Genomic DNA, 20,811 nt, shown 5'->3' with positions numbered 1-20,811 from the left:
CACTCCAACCCTCTTCCTGGAGATCTACTGTCCTGTAGGTTTTCACTCCAATCCTCTTCCTGGAGATCTACTGTCCTGTAGGTTTTCACTCCAACCCTCTTCCTGGAGATCTACTGTCCTGTAGGTTTTCACTCCAACCCTCTTCCTGGAGATCTACTGTCCTGTAGGTTTTCACTCCAACCCTCTTCCTGGAGATCTACTGTCCTGTAGGTTTTCACTCCAACCCTCTTCCCGGAGATCTACTGTCCTGTGGGTTTTCACTCCAACCCTCTTCCCGGAGATCTACTGTCCTGTGGGTTTTCACTCCAACCCTCTTCCCGGAGATCTACTGTCCTGTGGGATTTCAGTCCAACCCTCTTCCCGGAGATCTACTGTCCTGTGGGATTTCAGTCCAACCCTCTTCCCGGAGATCTACTGTCCTGTGGGATTTCAGTCCAACCCTCTTCCCGGAGATCTACTGTCCTGTGGGATTTCAGTCCAACCCTCTTCCCGGAGATCTACTGTCCTGTGGGATTTCAGTCCAACCCTAATTTAACACACCTGATTCTACTAATTAGCTGCTCAACAAGACCTTAACTCGTTGAATCAGATATGCTAAATAAGGGTTAGACTGAAAACCTACAGGAAGATAGATCTCCAGGAAGAGGGTCGGGCAGCCCTGTTTAAGATCATCCATTGGGAATGTGTGTGTTTTCAGGGCGGTGAACAGAGTTGGTGTAAATGACACAGTGGACGGTGGGCGTCAGGATTACGGTGTGTTGGCATTCCAGCTGATGGGAGCCGTCAGTGCTATGGGGGAGCGATTCGGCTCCTCAGCCCCCATCCTGTTCCTCCGTGGATCAGTGAGTTTGAGAGTTTTGGGCTGGGTCATGTTCATGAGGGCATACTGGAACAAAACAGAAAAATTAAAATGATTGTGTCCAGGTTGTCCCACTCTGTTTCCGTTAGTCTACTTGGTGCCTAATGAACTTGACCTTGTTCTTCTTCTTCCAGTACTCTCAAAGGGTTCCTGAGATGTACCGGTGCCACCCTCTGTTTGGAGCTGGGAAGAGTGTCTCTGAGCCCTGCTGGAAAGCCCTGGCACGGGAGCTGGTGAATGAGGAATACCTGAGGGAAGCCACCGGCACTAGCAAGTTCTGTGTCCTCTGTAAAATCACCCCCAAGGTAAGACATAACATATCACAACATATATCACAACCATAATATATTACAACATAACACTACATTTAATTTTTTTTTTTTTTTTTACCTTTATTTAACCAGGCAATTCAGTTAAGAACATATTCTTATTTTCAATGACGGCCTGGGAACAGCGGGTTAACTGCCTGTTCAGGGGCAGAACGACAGATTTGTACCTTGTCAGCTCGGGGGTTTGAACTCGCAACCTTCCGGTTACTAATCCAACGCTCTAACCACTAGGCTACGCTGCCGCCCCATACAGTGCATTCGGAAAGTATTCAGACCCCTTCCCCTTTTCCATATTTTGTTACGTTACAGCCTTATTCCAAAATGGATTAAAACAAATTTTTCTATCAATCTACACACAATACCCCATTATGACAGTGAAAACAGATTTTTAGACATTTTTGCAAATGTATTAAAAATAAAAAACAGATACCTTATTTACGTGACTGATGACCCTTTGCTATGAGACTCGAAATTGAGCTCAGGTGCATCCTGTTTCCATTGATCATCCTTGAGATGTTTCTACAACTTGATCGGAGTCCAGCTTTGGTAAATTCAATTGATTGGACATGATTTGGAAAGGCACACACATGTCTATATAAGTTCACACAGTGCATGTGCATGTCAGAGCAAAAACCAATCCATGATGTTGAGGGAATTGTCCGTAGAGCTCCGAGACAGGATTGTATCGAGGCACATGTATGGGGAAGGGTACCAAAAAAGGTCTACAGCATTGAAGGTCCCCAAGAACACAGTGGCCTCCATATTTTTTTAAATAGAATAAGTTTGGAACCACCAAGACCCATCCTAGAGTTGGCCGCCCGGCCAAACTGAGCAATCAGGGGAGAACGGCCTTGGTCAGGGAGGTGACCAAGAACCCGATGGTCACTCTAACAGAGCTCTAGAGGTCCTCTGTGATGGGAGAACCTTCAAGAAGGACAACCATCTCTGCAGCATTCCACCAATCAGGCCTTTATGGAAGAGAGGCCAGACGGCAGCCACTCCTCAGTAAAAGGCACATGACAGCCCGCTTGGAGTTTGCTAAAAGGCACCAAAGGAAAGCTAGATTGAATTCTTTGGCCTGACTGCCAAGCGTCACATCTGGAGGAAACCTGGCACCATCCCTATGGTGAAGCATGGTGGTGGCAGCATCATACTGTGGGGATGTTTTTCAGCGGCAGGGACTGGGAGACTAGTCAGGATCGAGGGAAAGAATGGAGCAAAGTACAGAGATCCTTGATGAAAACCTGCTCAGGATCTCGGACTGGGGCCATGGTTCACCTTCCAACAGGACAATGACCCTAAGCGCACACAGCCAAGACAACGCAGGAGTGGTTTTGAGACAAGTCTCTGAATGTTCTTGAGTGGCCCAGCATCTCTGGAGAGACCTGAAAATAGCTGGGTAATGACGCTCCCCATCCAACCTGACAGAGCTTGAGAGGGTCTGCAGAGAGGAATGGGACAAACTCCCCAGATACAGGTGTGCCAAGGTTGTAGCGTCAAACACAAGAAGACTCGAGGCTGTAATCGCTGCTGAAGATGCTTCAACAAAGTACTGAGTAAAGGGTCTGAATACTTAAGTAAACTTGACATTTCAGTTTTTGCTTTGTCATTATGGAGTATTGTGTTCAGATTGAGGGGGGAAAAACAAATGTAATACATTTTAGAATAACGTGGGAAAAGTCAAGGGGTCTGAAAACCACAACATAACACAACAGTATATTCTATACTACTGTCTCAGGACCGTTTCTCAGACTGGAATCAGTTATTTTGGATACCTGGTGGTAGTGTAAATATTATGTCTTTGACAGTTTGTTTTGTCGACCACTAGGCGACCACTAGGCGACCACTTACTACAGCCTTCTCTATTATGTGTCTTATTCAGGGATGGGTTCAATTCCATTTCAATATATCATTCTTATTCAAAGGGGAGGTTGTGGCTGAGCCGAGCCCTGGATGAGAAACAGAGAACCCTCCTGCTCCAGTCGAGTGACCCTGACCTCAACACCTGGTCTGCACTAAGGTATACACTACGTAGTACACTACCACATTCTACTGCTACTTAGTGTGCACACTCATTAGGGAGAGAACACACTCATTAGAGAGAGAACACAAATGCCTTTCCATCAGGATGGCTTCGAGAGGCTCATCTGGGTCGTGTTCATTAGGGCACACCGTAGCTCACACCAAAATGAGCATTCCTTATTGGACAAACTAACTCGGTTTCAGACAGTTTTCTTAAAATGTGTGCATTGTGAACACAAACCTGTTCTAGACTGGCTTAGCTTCCAGAGGAGCGATTGGGAAAGTGTTCATTTGGTTATGTAATTATGTTATACCCTATTCACACGGAACTAGTATTATTAGAGAACGATGGGTATGTAATTATGTTATACCCTATTCACACGGAACTAGTATTATTAGAGAACGATGGGTATGTAATTATGTCATACCCTATTCACACGGAACTAGTATTATTAGAGAACGATGGGTATGTAATTATGTCATACCCTATTCACACGGAACTAGTATTATTAGAGAACGATGGGTATGTAATTATTCCAACCCCAGAATGTTCATTATTTCAGAGGAACATTCGGACGGTGTTAGTCTTTTCCAAACTGCCTGCTGTAATAATAATTTTTTCTCAATAAATTGAAGCTTGGAAGTTTAGAAAAAAATTCTAGGCATGAAGATATTTCAACATGTCCAGGTAATAACAGGCCACACTTAGAACCTGAGTTTGGGTCCAAAGTTTCTAAACCAGACCACACAATTTTTGGTATAGTGTCACAATCGGTAGCGGTGCGTGGGTAAAATCAATGGTGAAGCCAAGGGGGGAAAAAAGCCATATTACAACCTGTGTTGTGGATAATTGTTGTTTCTGCTCAATAACCCGCTAGTTCATACGCCACTGTGATTATATGAAGCCAAGACAACAGGCAGAATAAATTCAACCACACATACATTTGTTTCATCACAAGACCAGAGAGCAACATCTGTCTGAAGTCCTCAAAGCATATTGCTTGATCCCTTCCCCATCCTCTTAGAGGAACGCCAATACCACCATCCTCTTAGAGGAACGCCAATACCACCATCCTCTTAGAGGAACGCCAATACCACCGTCCTCTTAGAGGAACGCCAATACCACCGTCCTCTTAGAGGAACGCCAATACCACCGTCCTCTTAGAGGAACGCCAATACCACCGTCCTCTTAGAGGCACGCCAATACCACCGTCCTCTTAGAGGAACGCCAATACCACCGTCTTAGAGGCACGCCAATACGCCCTCTTAGAGGAACGCCAATACCACCGTCCTCTTAGAGGCACGCCAATACCACTGTCCTCTTAGAGGCGCCACCACCGTCCTCTTAGAGGCACGCCAATACCACCGTCCTCTTAGAGGAACTCTTTAGAGGCACGCCAATACCACCGTCCTCTTAGAGGCACGCCAATCTGTCCTCTTAGAGGCAACGCCCTCTTAGAGGCACGCCACCACCGTCCTCTTAGAGGCACGCCAATACCACCGTCCTCTTAGAGGCACGCCAATACCACTGTCCTCTTAGAGGAACGCACCGTCCTCTTAGAGGAACGCACGCCAATACCACCGTCCTCTTAGAGGCACGCCAACTAGAGGCACGCCACCACTGTCCTCTTAGAGAGGCACGCCAATACCACCGTCCTCTTAGAGGCACGCCAGAGGAGGAACGCCAATACCACCGTCCTCTTAGACGCCACCACCGTCCTCTTAGAGGCACGCCCACCGTCCTCTTAGAGGAACGCCAATACCACCGTCCTCTTAGAGGCACGCCAATACCACCGTCCTCTTAGAGGCCAACGCCAATAGAGGAACCACCACCGTCCTCTTAGAGGCACGCCACCACCGCCAGAGGCACGCCAATACCACCGCCTCTTAAAACGCCAATACCACCGTCCTCTTAGACACGCCAATCTAGAGGCACGCCAATACCATAGTAGTTCTTACACGCCAATATTTTAGTTTGTTGTCCTCTTAGGCCTAACTTACCACCGTTCTTAGAGGCACGCCAATACCACCGTCCTCTTAGAGGAACGCCAATACCACCGTCCTCTTAGAGGAACGCCATGTTGCCAAAACGGTCTATGACTCTAGCATATAGTAGTTTACATTATTTTAGTTTGTTGTCCTAGGCCTAACTTACTTTCATGTGCAACGATGAGCCAGCTAGTTAACATTGGCCTACCATATCTAGCTACATATGCACAGCGTGAATTTTATGGTTGGGATCAGAATCGCCGGTACACCGAGTCCAAATCCCTATCTCCGTCCATGGCTAATTTAGGAGAGCCACCGGAGGACGTTTTTTTAATTTCAATGACGTTTTGGTTTTGATGTAATGTGATTGGTGTATTGCCAATTCCAAACTGGTTTCCCTTAACACTTTTTCATTGCGGTAGTCACTCGGTTTAGCTCAATACTTTTATTTAAAAAATTATCAAGGGGAGCCAAATTCTTGCTGAATTCCCTTGCTATTAAATTCAATTATGTGAGCGCCAAATTGTCATACTCTTTTTGACCAGACAGCATCAGATAGAATGGCTACACATACAGAGACAGAGGGGCGCTGTTTTGCTCTCTCTGATGCTTTCTCTGGTGAGATACATTCAGCCACATGCAAATTGAAAGACAATACCTCCATTTTTTTGGTTTGTTTTATTTTCATGTCAAGATGTTTTTGGGAAGCTTGACTTCCCTTGTCATACATGAAAAAAACTCCACTGGTCAACATAATATTTGAATTGAGGAAGTTGGATCACAATCATTAGGATATTTTATCGATCCACAGTAAAAGACATCATAAATGCCCCCCCCAGAAAGTGAACTTGTCATTTCTAAAAGTCTAGATCGATGTAATGCTGCTTTATAAACAGCAACGGTTGCTTTAATAAATAGGCTCAATCATTTTTTACTGACGCACTTGGTCGATGTTCAATTAGTTGGCGGCAAAACGTAGAAAGAAAAGCATTCACTGTGAAAGTTGATACATGTTGGCCCTTCGTATATACAGCCATGAAAAAGGATTTTCCCCTGTTCTGACTTTCTCTATTTTTCATACTGAATGTTATCAGATCTTCAACCAAAACCTAGTATTAGATAAAGGGAACCTGAGTTTACAAATGTATTCATATATGTTACGCAACACCCAATTCCCCAATTGTGTGAAAAAGTGAATTGTTAGTGGGCCAGAATTCCTCCACAGCAATGTGAGAGAGTGATCAACAACCACAGGAAGTATTTGGTTGCATTCGTTGCAGCTCAAGGTGGCACAACCAGTTATTGAGTGTAAGTGAGGCAATTATTTTTTTCACACAGGGGCATTGGGTTTTTCATAACTTTATGAAATAAATTAAATAATTATGTAAATGTTGTGATTTGTTCCCTTTATCTAATATTAGGTTTTGGTTGATCTGATAACATTCAGTATCAAAAATGTGCAGAACCATTAGAAAGGGGGCAGCACTTTGTTATAAGCATACATTTATTTGACTTAGTTATTGTTTTCTTGCTCAATCCGCGAGCAACAAACGCAGACATTTCTCTCAATGCACAGGAATTTCGATTCGCCTGGGACTCTTCAGAGGACCTTGGATTTAATCGAAAATACTGTTGTTTTTTCCAGGGTTGGAATTATTATTCTCCTGCTTTGTAAAAATGACCCACATGGCATATTTGGACCGGACTTAAATGACGGATGTGGTGATTTGTGCTTGTGCACATAATTGTACGTCCCTATCCTCCCCAGTAAAACGAATCCTGACCGAATAGGGCTATAGGCGCAACCAGCTGTTGCCACACATCAACAAAACAGTTTGTAAAAACATCAAAGAGATCAAAGTTAACACAACGTTGAGGTGCCAAATGGGGCATATCTCCTGGCATTTGGCATGAAATTAAATCTCTGAAATCTGTACAGTAAATTCACATAAAATACAGCTGGAAAACAGGCTCCAAGACAGCTTCTGCCACCTAGCCATAAGACTGCTAAATAGTTCATTAATGGTTACCCAAACCATTGATCTGGTACTCCCTGTATATATCTCCACATTGATCTGGTACTCCCTGTATATATCTCCACATTGATCTGGTACTCCCTGTATATATCTCCACATTGATCTGGTACTGGTACTCCCTGTATATATCTCCACATTGATCTGGTACTGGTACTCCCTGTATATATCTCCACATTGATCTGGTACTCCCTGTATATATCTCCACATTGATCTGGTACTCCCTGTATATATCTCCACATTGATCTGGTACTGGTACTTCCTGTATATATCTCCACATTGATCTGGTACTCCCTGTATATATCTCCACATTGATCTGGTACTGCCTGTATATATCTCCACATTGATCTGGTACTCCCTGTATATATCTCCACATTGATCTGGTACTCCCTGTATATATCTCCACATTGATCTGGTACTGGTACTCCCTGTATATATTTCCACATTGATCTGGTACTCCCTGTATATATCTCCACATTGATCTGGTACTCGTACTCGGCTCCCGAGTGGGGCAGCGGTCTAAGACACTGCATCTCAGTGCAAGAGGCGTCACTACAATCCCAGGTTCGAATCCAGGCTGTATCACATCCGGCCGGGATTGGGAGTCATTGAAAATAAGAATTTGTTCTTAACTGACTTGCCTAGTTAAATAAAGGTTCAATAAAAAATATAGCTCCTTGTGTATTTTATTCCTCTTGTTACTATTTTCACGGTTAAGTCTACACCCGTTGCATGTGACAAATACATTTTTGTTAGATTTGAGAAAAGTCTGTAATTCTAGACAACTTTTGTATATTCTGTTGCATAATGACATGTTTATAATATTTAGTGTAATTCCAGATTTTCCAGGCTTTGGGAAAGGGAAGTTATTTGGGATTATTAGTGTGTGTGTGTGTGTGTGTGTGGCACAGACGCGATGCCTCTGGAATGTCATCAGCTTGTCAGCATCAATGAGAGCTGTGTAGTGGAGGTTAGTGTAGCCAAAGCATTATTTTAAAACTCCCTTGTTCTTGACAAGGCCTCCATATTCTTCCCTGGCTCCACCATCCTGCAGCTGTCCTTTTAAATGAGTGTGAAATGGTGCAAATCACCACCATGATATGGCTCCTGGATGTATCAATGTGTTGGCTTTCATATCTTTTTCCTCTCTGTTCCATAGCTCCACACACACACACACACACACACACACACACACACACACACACACACACACACACACACACACACACACACACACACACACACACACACACACACACACACACACACACACACACACACACACACACACACACACACACACACACACACACACACACACACACACACACACACACACACACACACACACACACACACACACACACACACACACACACACACACACACACACACACACACACACACACACACACACACACACACACACACACACACACACACACACACACACACACACACACACACACACACACACACACACACACACACACACACACACACACACACACACACACACACACACACACACACACACACACACACACACACACACACACACACACACACACACACACACACACACACACACACACACACACACACACACACACACACACACACACACACACACACACACACACACACACACACACACACACACACACACACACACACACACACACACACACACACACACACACACACACTTTGGCTTCCAGTCAAGTTCTGCCCTTGACTTTCCTTTACATTTTTACAGTTCAGTCATTTAGTAAATGCTTACTCTTAGAGCAAGTCACATTGGCTGTGTTATTTTGTGGAGCTGTGTTCTGCTTCCTCCTAACAGAAGATCAATTATCAAATGCCTCAAAAACTGCAAAGCTCACTAAACATGTTTTAATTTGAAATGTCACCTTTGTCTGTCGTCTGGTCATCTGGTACTGTGTAGGCTGTTTGGTGAACACTCACCAATAGTTCGGTGTCTTCAAGTTACAAATAGGTATTCAATCATTGGTGAGTAGTCACAGGGAATTTTGTCAACCCAGTACAAAAAGCTCTGTGTGCCTCTGACAGACGAAAGCAGAAACCTGCAGCCACCACTAGTGCCCCTGACAGACAGTATTCCACCTCTCAGGTAAGTGTGTTCTGGAGGATTGGTACAGAGAGAATGACTCCACCACCACTAGTGCCCCTGATCAGTATTCCACCTCTCAGGTAGGCTGTTCTGGAGGATTGGTACAGAGAGAATGACTGCCACCACCACTAAATGACAGACAGTATTCCACCTCTCAGGTGAGTGTGTTCTGGAGGATTGGTACAGAGAGAATGACTAGCCACCACCACTAGTGCCCCTGACAGACAGTATTCCACCTCTCAGGTGAGTGTGTTCTGGAGGATTGGTACAGAGAAATGACTAGCCACCACCACTAATGCCCCTGACAGACAGTATTCCACCTCTCAGGTGAGTGTGTTCTGGAGGATTGGTACAGAGAATGACTAGCCACCACCACTAGTGCCCCTGACAGACAGTATTCCACCTCTCAGGTGAGTGTGTTCTGGAGGATTGGTACAGAGAGAATGACTAGCCACCACCACTAATGCCCCTGATAGACAGTATTCCACCTCTCAGGTGAGTGTGTTCTGGAGGATTGGTACAGAGAGAATGACTAGCCACCACCACTAATGCCCCTGACAGACAGTATTCCACCTCTCAGGTGAGTGTGTTCTGGAGGATTGGTACAGAGAGAATGACTAGCCACCACCACTAATGCCCCTGATAGACAGTACCACCTCTCAGGTGAGTGTGTTCTGGAGGATTGGTACAGAGAGAATGACTAGCCACCACCACTAATGCCCCTGACAGACAGTACCACCTCTCAGGTGAGTGTGTTCTGAGGTCGGGAGGATTGGTACAGAGAGAATGACTAGCCACCACCACTAATGCCCCTGACAGACAGTATTCCACCTCTCAGGTGAGTGTGTTCTGGAGGATTGGTACAGAGAGAATGACTAGCCACCACCACTAATGCCCCTGACAGACAGTATTCCACCTCTCAGGTGAGTGTGTTCTGGAGGATTGGTACAGAGAGAATGACTAGCCACCACCACTAATGCCCCTGATAGACAGTACCACCTCTCAGGTGAGTGTGTTCTGGAGGATTGGTACAGAGAGAATGACTAGCCACCACCACTAGTGCCCCTGACAGACAGTATTCCACCTCTCAGGTGAGTGTGTTCTGGAGGATTGGTACAGAGAGAATGACTAGCCACCACCACTAGTGCCCCTGACAGACAGTATTCCACCTCTCAGGTGAGTGTGTTCTGGAGGATTGGTACAGAGAGAATGACTAGCCACCACCACTAATGCCCCTGGCAGACAGTATTCCACCTCTCAGGTGAGTGTGTTCTGGAGGATTGGTACAGAGAGAATGACTAGCCACCACCACTAGTGCCCCTGACAGACAGTATTCCACCTCTCAGGTGAGTGTGTTCTGGAGGATTGGTACAGAGAGAATGACTAGCCACCACCACTAGTGCCCCTGACAGACAGTATTCCACCTCTCAGGTGAGTGTGTTCTGGAGGATTGGTACAGAGAGAATGACTAGCCACCACCACTAATGCCCCTGATAGACAGTACCACCTCTCAGGTGAGTGTGTTCTGGAGGATTGGTACAGAGAGAATGACTAGCCACCACCACTAATGCCCCTGACAGACAGTATTCCACCTCTCAGGTGAGTGTGTTCTGGAGGATTGGTACAGAGAGAATGACTAGCCACCACCACTAATGCCCCTGACAGACAGTATTCCACCTCTCAGGTGAGTGTGTTCTGGAGGATTGGTACAGAGAGAATGACTAGCCACCACCACTAGTGCCCCTGACAGACAGTATTCCACCTCTCAGGTGAGTGTGTTCTGGAGGATTGGTACAGAGAGAATGACTAGCCACCACCACTAGTGCCCCTGATAGACAGTATTCCACCTCTCAGGTGAGTGTGTTCTGGAGGATTGGTACAGAGAGAATGACTAGCCACCACCACTAGTGCCCCTGACAGACAGTATTCCACCTCTCAGGTGAGTGTGTTCTGGAGGATTGGTACAGAGAGAATGACTAGCCACCACCACTAGTGCCCCTGACAGACAGTATTCCACCTCTCAGGTGAGTGTGTTCTGGAGGATTGGTACAGAGAGAATGACTAGCCACCACCACTAGTGCCCCTGACAGACAGTATTCCACCTCTCAGGTGAGTGTGTTCTGGAGGATTGGTACAGAGAGAATGACTAGCCACCACCACTAATGCCCCTGACAGACAGTATTCCACCTCTCAGGTGAGTGTGTTCTGGAGGATTGGTACAGAGAGAATGACTAGCCACCACCACTAGTGCCCCTGATAGACAGTATTCCACCTCTCAGGTGAGTGTGTTCTGGAGGATTGGTACAGAGAGAATGACTAGCCTCCATCGCTAATGTTTTTACAGATCTGATCATTTGTTCCCACTTTAAACAAAGTACAACTTATAAAGGCTACATAGGCACTACATAAATGCTTTGCAAATCTATAAGCGTATGTCATACTCTATAAATGCTGTGTAAAAGGTGACAGGTCCTTCCCACTGTAGGGTGAGCTGCCAAATGTCATAACACACTATGTTTATACACAATTGATAAATGCGCTTATAGATTTGTGAAGCATTTATGTGGTGCTTATGTAGCCTTTATGTATGCTTTATTCATACAACTTTATAAGTTGTACTTAGTTTATAGTGGGCCTATTTAAATTTTTTGTAACACTTAAGTGCCAACTGAAATAGTTTTTCACGCAACAACACTATTGAAGTGCATGTTATTGGTGGAAAATGTATGACGGTCAATAAGTGTTGAATATGTCAAACTGTGATTTTTCCTGTCTCTCCACAGAACACTGGGTTAAATGTCTTTTGTAGGCCAGTCAACAGCAAATCTATCCCGAAGTTGGACATGTCATCTAGCAGGTATGAAGAGGTTGATGTCGAGAATAGAGGACATGACATTTGCGTGTTTATGTGTACTTAGTTTGTTCGGATCCAATGTTGTAGTGAGAAACCTCTGAAACAACACAAGAGGTGAATATTTTAATAAAAGTGTATGGTTTCCCAGATACCAAGTTAAGTCTTGGACGAAAAAGCCCTTTCAATGGAACTTTTCCATTGATTAATGCTTTTTATTCCAAGACGAGGCTTGATCTGTGTTCTGGAAACCAGCCCTTAGGTTATAGGAAGATGTGAATTCTCGGGTTTGATGGCTTTTCATCACATATTTTTAGTGACAGGACACCATCCAAGTTGTTGACCCAGGTAGCGGTGTCCAAACCACAGCCAGCCCCCATCTCCACCAGAGAGCTTGAACTGCAGGTAGAGTCAACAGAGCAATAATCCATACTCTCTTAAGGTGCACTCTATTTGATGAAACCAGTCGATTCAATAAATCATTATCGTCCCCAAAAGGTAATTTGATTGCATCAATTACAAGACAAAGTACAGTGACACACATCACATTTGCACAAAGACTGGCAGACATAAGAAAAGAATACAAAATAAATCTTATGTAGAACACTTACAAGATCATTGTCCATAATAAGTATGTAAGTTTCCATCAATGTGCTGCCTCCCATAGAAATATATGCTGTGAAACGTGATCTTGCAGAGCCTCTCGTTTCATAGTCAGTAGCTCATTGCATTACATGTCAGAATTGGTTGATTCTTGCTGATGTTCCTCTCTTGTAAATATCTCTGTAATTTGTTGTTCCATAGACTGCGTTGTACGCCAAGCTGGTTGCTGAACGACAGAAACTGGCCAGTGAGAAGGACATCCCACCGGCCATACTGGCCACCAACAAAATCCTCCTGGAAATGGCCAAGATGAGGTACAGTGTGTTGATGGGGGTCTGCCTTCATGTATGGTGACTCACTTCGTCTTGTTCACTTTTCAGGAGTCGGTAGTCATAATTAGTTTTGAATTTAGTGGGACATGTACAGTACTAGTCAAAAGTTTGGACACCTACTCGTTCAAGGTTTTTTCTACATTGTAGAAAAGTAGTGAAGACATTACAACTATGAAATGACACATGGAATCAGGTAGTCACCAAAAAAGTGTTAAACGAATCAAAATGTATTTTAGATTCTTGAAAGTAGCCACCCTTTGCCTTCATGTGAACTGTCATTTCTCTTTGCTTTTTTGAGCTGTTCTTAACACAATATGGACTTGGTCTTTTACCAAATAGGGCTATCTTCTGTATACCAACCCTACCTTGTCACAACACAACTGATTGGCTCAAACGCATTAAGAAGGAAAGAAATTCCACAAATTAACATTTAACGAGGCACACCTGTTAATTGAAATGCATTCCAGGTGACCTCATGAAGCTGGTTGAGAGAATTCCAAGAGTGTGCAAAGTGGTCCTCAAGGCAAAGGGTGGCTACTTTGAAGAATCTCAAATATAAAATATATTTTGATTTAACACTACATGATTCCTTCCATATGTGTTATTTCATAGTTCTGATGTCTTCACTATTATTTTACAATGTGTAAAAAGAAAAACCCTTGAATGAGTAGGTGTGACTGGTTAACAACGCTGGTGGTCAAAACGGGTCATAACCACAGACTTCCCTGGTTCTTTGGCCCGATCTGTGTTCATTCATTCATAAATGTAATTACCATTTCATATTCTGCTGTATTAAAATAACTACTAGTGAGTAATAATCTCTTTTTAAGAATGTAATAATCCTTAAATGTTAACATGGAAAATAGTTTTAAAAAATGAGTGTACTCTTTGCTAGTTGATGATGGTGTTGGTGTTTTGCAGGCCGTGCACTGTGTCCAGTCTGAAGCAGGTGGATGGTGTTTCTGAGGCAAAGTCCAGCATGCTTATACCCCTCCTCAAAACCATAGCAAGTTTCTGTGAGCTTCACAACTTGAAGGTAAGTCATGTCCATAATTGAGACAGGCATAGGCTATGATTCGACTATCATAAACCATAAGTTAATCCTACATGATCATAACAATTGGCCTCATTACGTGTTCCTAAATGTGTTTTCCCAGATTCTACTACCAACAACATGGCAAACAACACATTGGCTGGTATTTGTACAGAGTGTTGTTGTTGTTGTCAACAATGTCTTAACCTCTTGTCTGTTGTCCAGGTGGACTCCTCGACTCTGGCTTCAGCCCCAGGTCCAGAGAGCGTTACAGGGGTGGTGACTGGGAGGTCCTCCTCTCTACCGAACAGTATTGCCATCACCTACAGACTGTTCCAGGAGGAGGGCAAGAGCATGGTTAGAGAGCCCTGTTTAGTCCTGGCTACATGAAATGGCCATCTGGTTTTATTTATTTCAATTGGAGATTCCTTTTCCTTTTCACAATGTCATACCATTAAGAAGCACGCTATTCTTGCTGGGAGAATCTTTCTACATGAGCCTTTCTCCTACAGTTTCTGCAACTATGGTGGAAGTCAAACCAGGCCAGTACGGCTCTACTTAGTTTGGTATAATAAAAAATATATATATTTTCAATTTAGGGCTGTATTCAAATTTGATATACATACCACCACTAACATGCATATATCTGGACATAGAGGACGATGGACGATTTAGGTGCATAGACCTGAATTAAATTTCCACCTACTGTGCTCCTCAACTGACACTGTCCATTATGAGCACTATAGGCATGTAAAGTGTTGTTCTTAAAGATATGTGTGTGTTGTGTTCAGAGGCAGGTGTCTGATGTGCGCAGTTTACCCGTTGCTGTGCTAGAAACTCAGCTGATCCAGGCCTTCAGGGCAAACCACCCACTGGACACAGTGAGAGCTGGTCTAACAACCGCCATACGAACTACCGTCATCCGCATCATCCAGTCACACCCTGTCAACTCTGGTACGGACATGTCACTTCCTGTATCGCTCAAAATTAGATTAGATCTCAAAGTCTCATCTAGGTTGAGAAAAACTCTACATTAAACACTAGCCTGGTCCCAGATCTGTTGTCTCCTTCTGTAGCCTGGTCCCAGATCTGTTGTCTCCTTCTGTAGCCTGGTCCCAGATCTGTTGTCTACTTCTGTAGCCTGGTCCCAGATCTGTTTATGCTCTTGCCAACTCCATTGTTGTTATTGTGAAGGGGCAGAAACAGACTGACCCAGGCTATATTCAACTTTATTTACCAAGATAAGATTGTTTATCACATTCTGACATGGTTTAATAATAATAATAATATATGCCATTTAGCAGACGCTTTTATCCAAAGCGACTTACAGTCATGTGTGCATACATTCTAGGGCCAGCAGATTTCCCAGATCAGAAAAAACTCCTGAGAGGTTCCCCCTCTTTTTCAATATGATGTAAAAGTCAAAACCGATCCAAGATCTGTACTTTTACCCTGAGACGCTTCGGCTACATTAATACAGGCAGCCTAATTCTGATATTTTTTCAATCTTAATTGAGAACCCCCCCCCCCCTCTCCACACTGACAAACCTTGTCGCTTTCGTATCCTCTTTCCCCAGACCTCAGTGACATCAAGGCCATTCGAGCCAGAGTCCCCGACGACATTAGCACCTTCCTCATCCAGTTGACTGTGGAGCTGCTGCAGAGACAGGGGATGCACACGGCCCCACCTGCTGTTTCCACCAGCCGACAGCAGCCTGAGCTCACCTGGATAGAACCCGAGGTCAATATAAGATTTTTGTTATATAATATCTGTCAATTAGCAGACGCTTTTATCTAGGGATGTAACGATTCACAAATACGCATCGGTCCCAGATTCAAGTGTTTAAGATACTAGTGCATCGGTCCACGGACCCCAAACTGATCCAAATGTAGGATACATCGGTCAGGAAAGCAATTCAAATGTTACAAATCGCCGGTTCACTAACAGTCGTTGCTCATATTACGGTCTGCTTTCCGAAAACATCTTATGTGACCTGTGACCTGATCTTGCACATCTGCTCTTTGCCTTCAACATTCAAATGCTAAAATGGCTTGTACGATATACGGCTTTATTAGTTGTGACAACAAAACTATCACATGACATAGGCGTTGTTGGAAATTGTGTTTTTTATGAGGTGTGCCGCATCGCTGATGCGGGAGGAAAGAAATAATGTTACTTCCGAACGGTCAAAACCAATCCATTTTGAGATGGGGGGAGGAAATTGTGATAAACTCAGCAAAAAAATACATTTCCTCTCACGGTCAACTGTGTTAATTTTCAGCAAACTTAACATGTGTAAATATTTGTTTACAAGATTCAATAACTGAGACATAAACTGAACAAGTTCCACAGACATGTGACTAACAGAAATATAATATAATAATGTGTCCCTGAACAGAAGTCAAAATCAAAAGTAACAGTCGGTATCTGGTGTGGTCACCAGCTGCATTAATTACTGCATTGCATCTCCTCATCATGGACTGCATCCAGATTTGCCAGTTCTTGCTGTGAGATGTTACCTCACTCTTCCACCAAGGCACCTGCAAGTCCCCGGACATTTCTGGGGGGGAATGGCACTAGCCCTCACCCTCCGATCTAACAGGTCCCAGATGTGCTCAATGGGATTGAGATCCGGGCTCTTCGCTGGCCATGGCAGAACACTGACATTCCTGTCTTTTAGGAAATCACACACAGAACAAGCAGTATGGCAGGTGGCATTGTCATGCTGGAGGGTCATGTCAGGATGAGCCTGCAGGAAGGGTACCACATAAGGGAGGACATGTCTTCCCTGTAATGGACAGCGTTGAGATTGCCTGCAATGACAACAAGCGCAGTCCAATGATGCTGTGACACACCGCCCCAGACCATGTGGTGTATCAAAATGCAATGATGCTGTGACACACTGCCCCAGACCATGTGGTGTATCAAAATGCAATGACGCTGTGACACACTGCCCCAGACCATGTGGTGTATCAAAATGCAATGATGCTGTGACACACCGCCCCAAACCATGTGATGTATCAAAATGCAATGACGCTGTGACACACTGCCCCAGACCATGTGGTGTATCAAAATGCAATGATGCTGTGACACACTGCCCCAGACCATGTGGTGTATCAAAATGCAATGATGCTGTGACACACTGCCCCAGACCATGTGGTGTATCAAAATGCAATGATGCTGTGACACACCGCCCCAAACCATGTGGTGTACCAAAATGCAATGACGCTGTGACACACTGCCCCAGACCATGTGGTGTATCAAAATGCAATGATGCTGTGACACACCGCCCCAAACCATGTGGTGTACCAAAATGCAATGACGCTGTGACACACTGCCCCAGACCATGTGGTGTATCAAAATGCAATGACGCTGTGACACACTGCCCCAGACCATGTGGTGTATCAAAATGCAATGCCTCTGTCGTGATCGAAGCGTTACACCACTGTATTCCCTTGGTTTATTTCTCCTTCATTGGGGTACAACTGGTGTAAGTGTCTCATGAGGTTCTCGCTCCCCTGTAGTCAGCACGGATCCTAATTTCTCATTAGAAATGCACTGATGTCAGTCATCCTTATCAAGCCCAGAATGGAGCCATCATGTGATGTACATATCACTGCTCCTGATGAACGACGCTACTATCTATCTACCGTGCCTTAAAGGATTCACACCCCCTGACTTTTTCAACATTTTGTTGTGTTACAGCCTGAATTGAAAATTAATTAAATTGATATTTTGTGCCAGTGGTCTACACACAGTACCCCATAATGTCAAAGTGGAATTATGTTTGGAGAAATGTTTACAAATTAAATGAAAGCTGAAATGTCTTGTGTCAATAAGTATTCAACCCCTTTGTTACGACAAGCCTACTAAATAAGTTCAGGTTAAAAAAATGTGCGTCACAAGTTGCATGGACTCACGTTGTGTGCATTGTGTTACTACATAATTCACCATGGATATATTTCATTTTATATTCACATTGTGCCCGTAACAAAGCCTTCTCAGCTAATGTATGCCTTTCAAAAGCTTCTGTGTGACAGTTAATTTCTCAGTGTGGTTGATAACAACTCCCTCAAGGTGAAGGTATAATGACATCTCCAGCCCTAAAGTTGTGCACTATAGTCTATCTCTCTCTCTTTCTGTACACGCTCTCTTTATCCCTCTTTCTCTCTTTCCCCACTCTCTTCTCCCCCTCTCTCCTCCTCTCCCTCTATGGCCACTCTTGTCAGTGCAGAGCACAATCTCTCGGGCCGCTCTAGTCCCCATTAAGGGGACAGGCTTTAAAGGCTGACATCTGGTGCCTTCCTCTCAGACTGATTACTACAGGGGACCTATTTCCTTAAAGGCTGACGCAGCACGACAAGCCCGGCCCCATGCCCCAGCCAAGCTTCATGACCCAGCCTGGCCCCTGTCCTCAGCCCCACTGCCCAGCCCCACTCCCCTCTCCAGATGTGAAAGCAGCTTGGGAGGTTTTTCACACCACTGGCCCACTTCTACATGGGAGTCATCTCCCTCGTTGCTGTTGAGTCCATGTTAGTGGCTCATAGTGATATTTGACACTGTCAGTTTGGGTAGGATTTCGTTGCAGTTAATACTAGCTCCTAATGGAATCCAGCTCTCAAGTCATGTGACATCATTCACTAGCACTAAGTAGGCACTTCATTTGTGTGTTCTTCCAGGACAAACCGGTGAGAGAACCTTCCGTCCACAAGCCAGTGAGGATAGAAAAAGACCCAGCCCAGCCAGCCCCAGTGGAGCCAACCCCAGCCCAGCCAGCCCCCATCAAGCTATCCCCAGCCCAGCCAGACCCCATCAAGCTATCCCCACCCCAACCGGTTGGTTGGTTAGCAGTCGGACTCCCAGACGAGATGGAGATGAGTATGGAAGAGGATGACCTGTTCAGGGATCTTCCAATGCCCGAGGTAATGTTCAGCTAACAAAGACAAACTGATTTAAAATTAGCCTGTACTTTTTACACCAATACACCTCTGCGGAAACCTATCTTCATTTGTGGACTAACATGATTTGCATTATGTCTCAGTCAATGTGTCTCCTACTAAAGATGATGTCTTTTCTCTCCCTGGTAGGAAGTGGGTCCCGTCTCAGAGTATGTCCTTGCACCTAAGGCTCTTACTGCAGCCGCCAAGGCTGTCCCCCAGACCAGTGCAGTGAAGCTGGCATCCTGGAACCAGGAGCCACTGGATGAGGACACACATGAACTCTTCAGTGACTCCCCTCAGGTAGAATGTATTGACTTTCAGCCTAGAAAAAGTGGATTTCACTCACGATATGAAACGATGTACCAGACCTATTATTTCAGCAAGATAGACACGTTTGATTCACAAACATAACAAGTGTCAATGTGTCGGGTACGTGATGATATAAAAAATATATCTTACATTTCAACAAAGGCGATGAATACCTATTATTTTCAATGGATCACTTTTTAAGACATTAACTGTGGATTTAATCATCAATAAGGCAGAGGAGGTTAAATATCTGCTCTCATCAGCATCCGGCTTCCATCAACTTAATAATTGGCTCCCAAAAATCCCTTTCCTTGCATTAAAGAAACGACTCAGTAAGCTTTTTTAAAACCCTGGGAAAACTCCAGTCTGTACTTCCAATGTGTGGCGCTCTCTAGGTCAACGTCAGTACTCTTGTTCAACTGTTGATCTCTCTTCCCAGGGTGTCCACGCTAAGGTCCTCATTTCCACGTATAATTGGATGGAGCTGAACTCATTAGCATAAATCCCGTTGGTAATACCGTCCATCAAGCCCAATTCTATCTCACCCACTCCTGTAGCTAAAGGTCCTCAATAGAAAGCGAAGTAGTGTCATTGGCCCACTGAAAGGAAGCGTTATGCATCCACTGTCATTCTGGTGTCCGTCTGGCAGTTGTGGTGATAAGATGGTCGCCACTGGTTCATCTTATTTAGACCCCTGCCAGTTGTGGTTTTCACAGCGCAACAGAGCAGATTGTTTGAGAGCTGTTTAATACCGACGATTGCATGCAACTTAAGAGATCTCCCTGATGACACGGGTGGTGATCTTGTGCTCTGACATGCAGGAATTCACCATAAATCCAAAACATTAACAGATCTGCGCCAGATGAGCCCACAGCAGGATGTCCACCCGCCCCAGTCAGGCAAACACACAGACCCTCTGGTTAATGCAGAGTTAATTGTTATTCGCCACAAAGGGCTTTGTTTATTTGTGACGTTCTCCAGAGGGTCGTGACCCTTGGATCTCCTAATCCCACACGGGAGGATCGATGGAAATGCGGTGTCCCCCGTCTAACGAGATGAGTGTGCCCTGGCTTTGCCTGGAGCTGGTTTACGTTTAACCTCTGACCTGGGGTCAGCGCTCAGCGCATGAGCATCTTGAGTGCCCTTTGATCTCCTTTAACCCCATCAGTCCCGACACCCCTGCAAAAATCGGCTTTTCATTTATCTGACTTTCATGTATCTGCATGTCCAGTCCTTATATTTAGCCTCACAATTAATTGTTGTACCATGTCCTGTTCAGGACAACCAGGGCTATAAGTAGAACACAACACTATTTGATATAAACTGTTGCATTCATGGGTTTTATGGACAAATATCAATAAAATATATATATATAT

General features: G+C 44.6%; 1 protein-coding gene across 1 annotated transcript in view; it reads left to right on the top strand.

Moving 5' to 3' along the window:
* Positions 1 to 20,811, top strand: part of wrn (WRN RecQ like helicase) — a 41,387-nt gene that overhangs the window by 16,744 nt on the left and 3,832 nt on the right. The window contains exons 23-37 of the mRNA XM_052526023.1: positions 698 to 842; positions 994 to 1,164; positions 3,114 to 3,208; positions 9,306 to 9,366; positions 9,947 to 9,997; positions 11,428 to 11,475; positions 12,150 to 12,223; positions 12,535 to 12,622; positions 13,022 to 13,134; positions 14,074 to 14,188; positions 14,411 to 14,542; positions 14,977 to 15,139; positions 15,763 to 15,926; positions 18,866 to 19,108; positions 19,274 to 19,426. Of these exons, the coding sequence (XP_052381983.1) occupies positions 698 to 842; positions 994 to 1,164; positions 3,114 to 3,208; positions 9,306 to 9,366; positions 9,947 to 9,997; positions 11,428 to 11,475; positions 12,150 to 12,223; positions 12,535 to 12,622; positions 13,022 to 13,134; positions 14,074 to 14,188; positions 14,411 to 14,542; positions 14,977 to 15,139; positions 15,763 to 15,926; positions 18,866 to 19,108; positions 19,274 to 19,426 (1,816 nt within the window). The remainder of the gene's footprint in view (positions 1 to 697; positions 843 to 993; positions 1,165 to 3,113; positions 3,209 to 9,305; positions 9,367 to 9,946; positions 9,998 to 11,427; positions 11,476 to 12,149; positions 12,224 to 12,534; positions 12,623 to 13,021; positions 13,135 to 14,073; positions 14,189 to 14,410; positions 14,543 to 14,976; positions 15,140 to 15,762; positions 15,927 to 18,865; positions 19,109 to 19,273; positions 19,427 to 20,811) is intronic.

This window comes from Oncorhynchus keta, chromosome 9 (assembly GCF_023373465.1).
Source record: "Oncorhynchus keta strain PuntledgeMale-10-30-2019 chromosome 9, Oket_V2, whole genome shotgun sequence".
Lineage (NCBI taxonomy): Eukaryota > Metazoa > Chordata > Actinopteri > Salmoniformes > Salmonidae > Oncorhynchus > Oncorhynchus keta.
The sequence above is the reverse complement of the archived record's forward strand: the minus strand, read 5'-3'. Positions and strand labels throughout refer to the sequence as shown.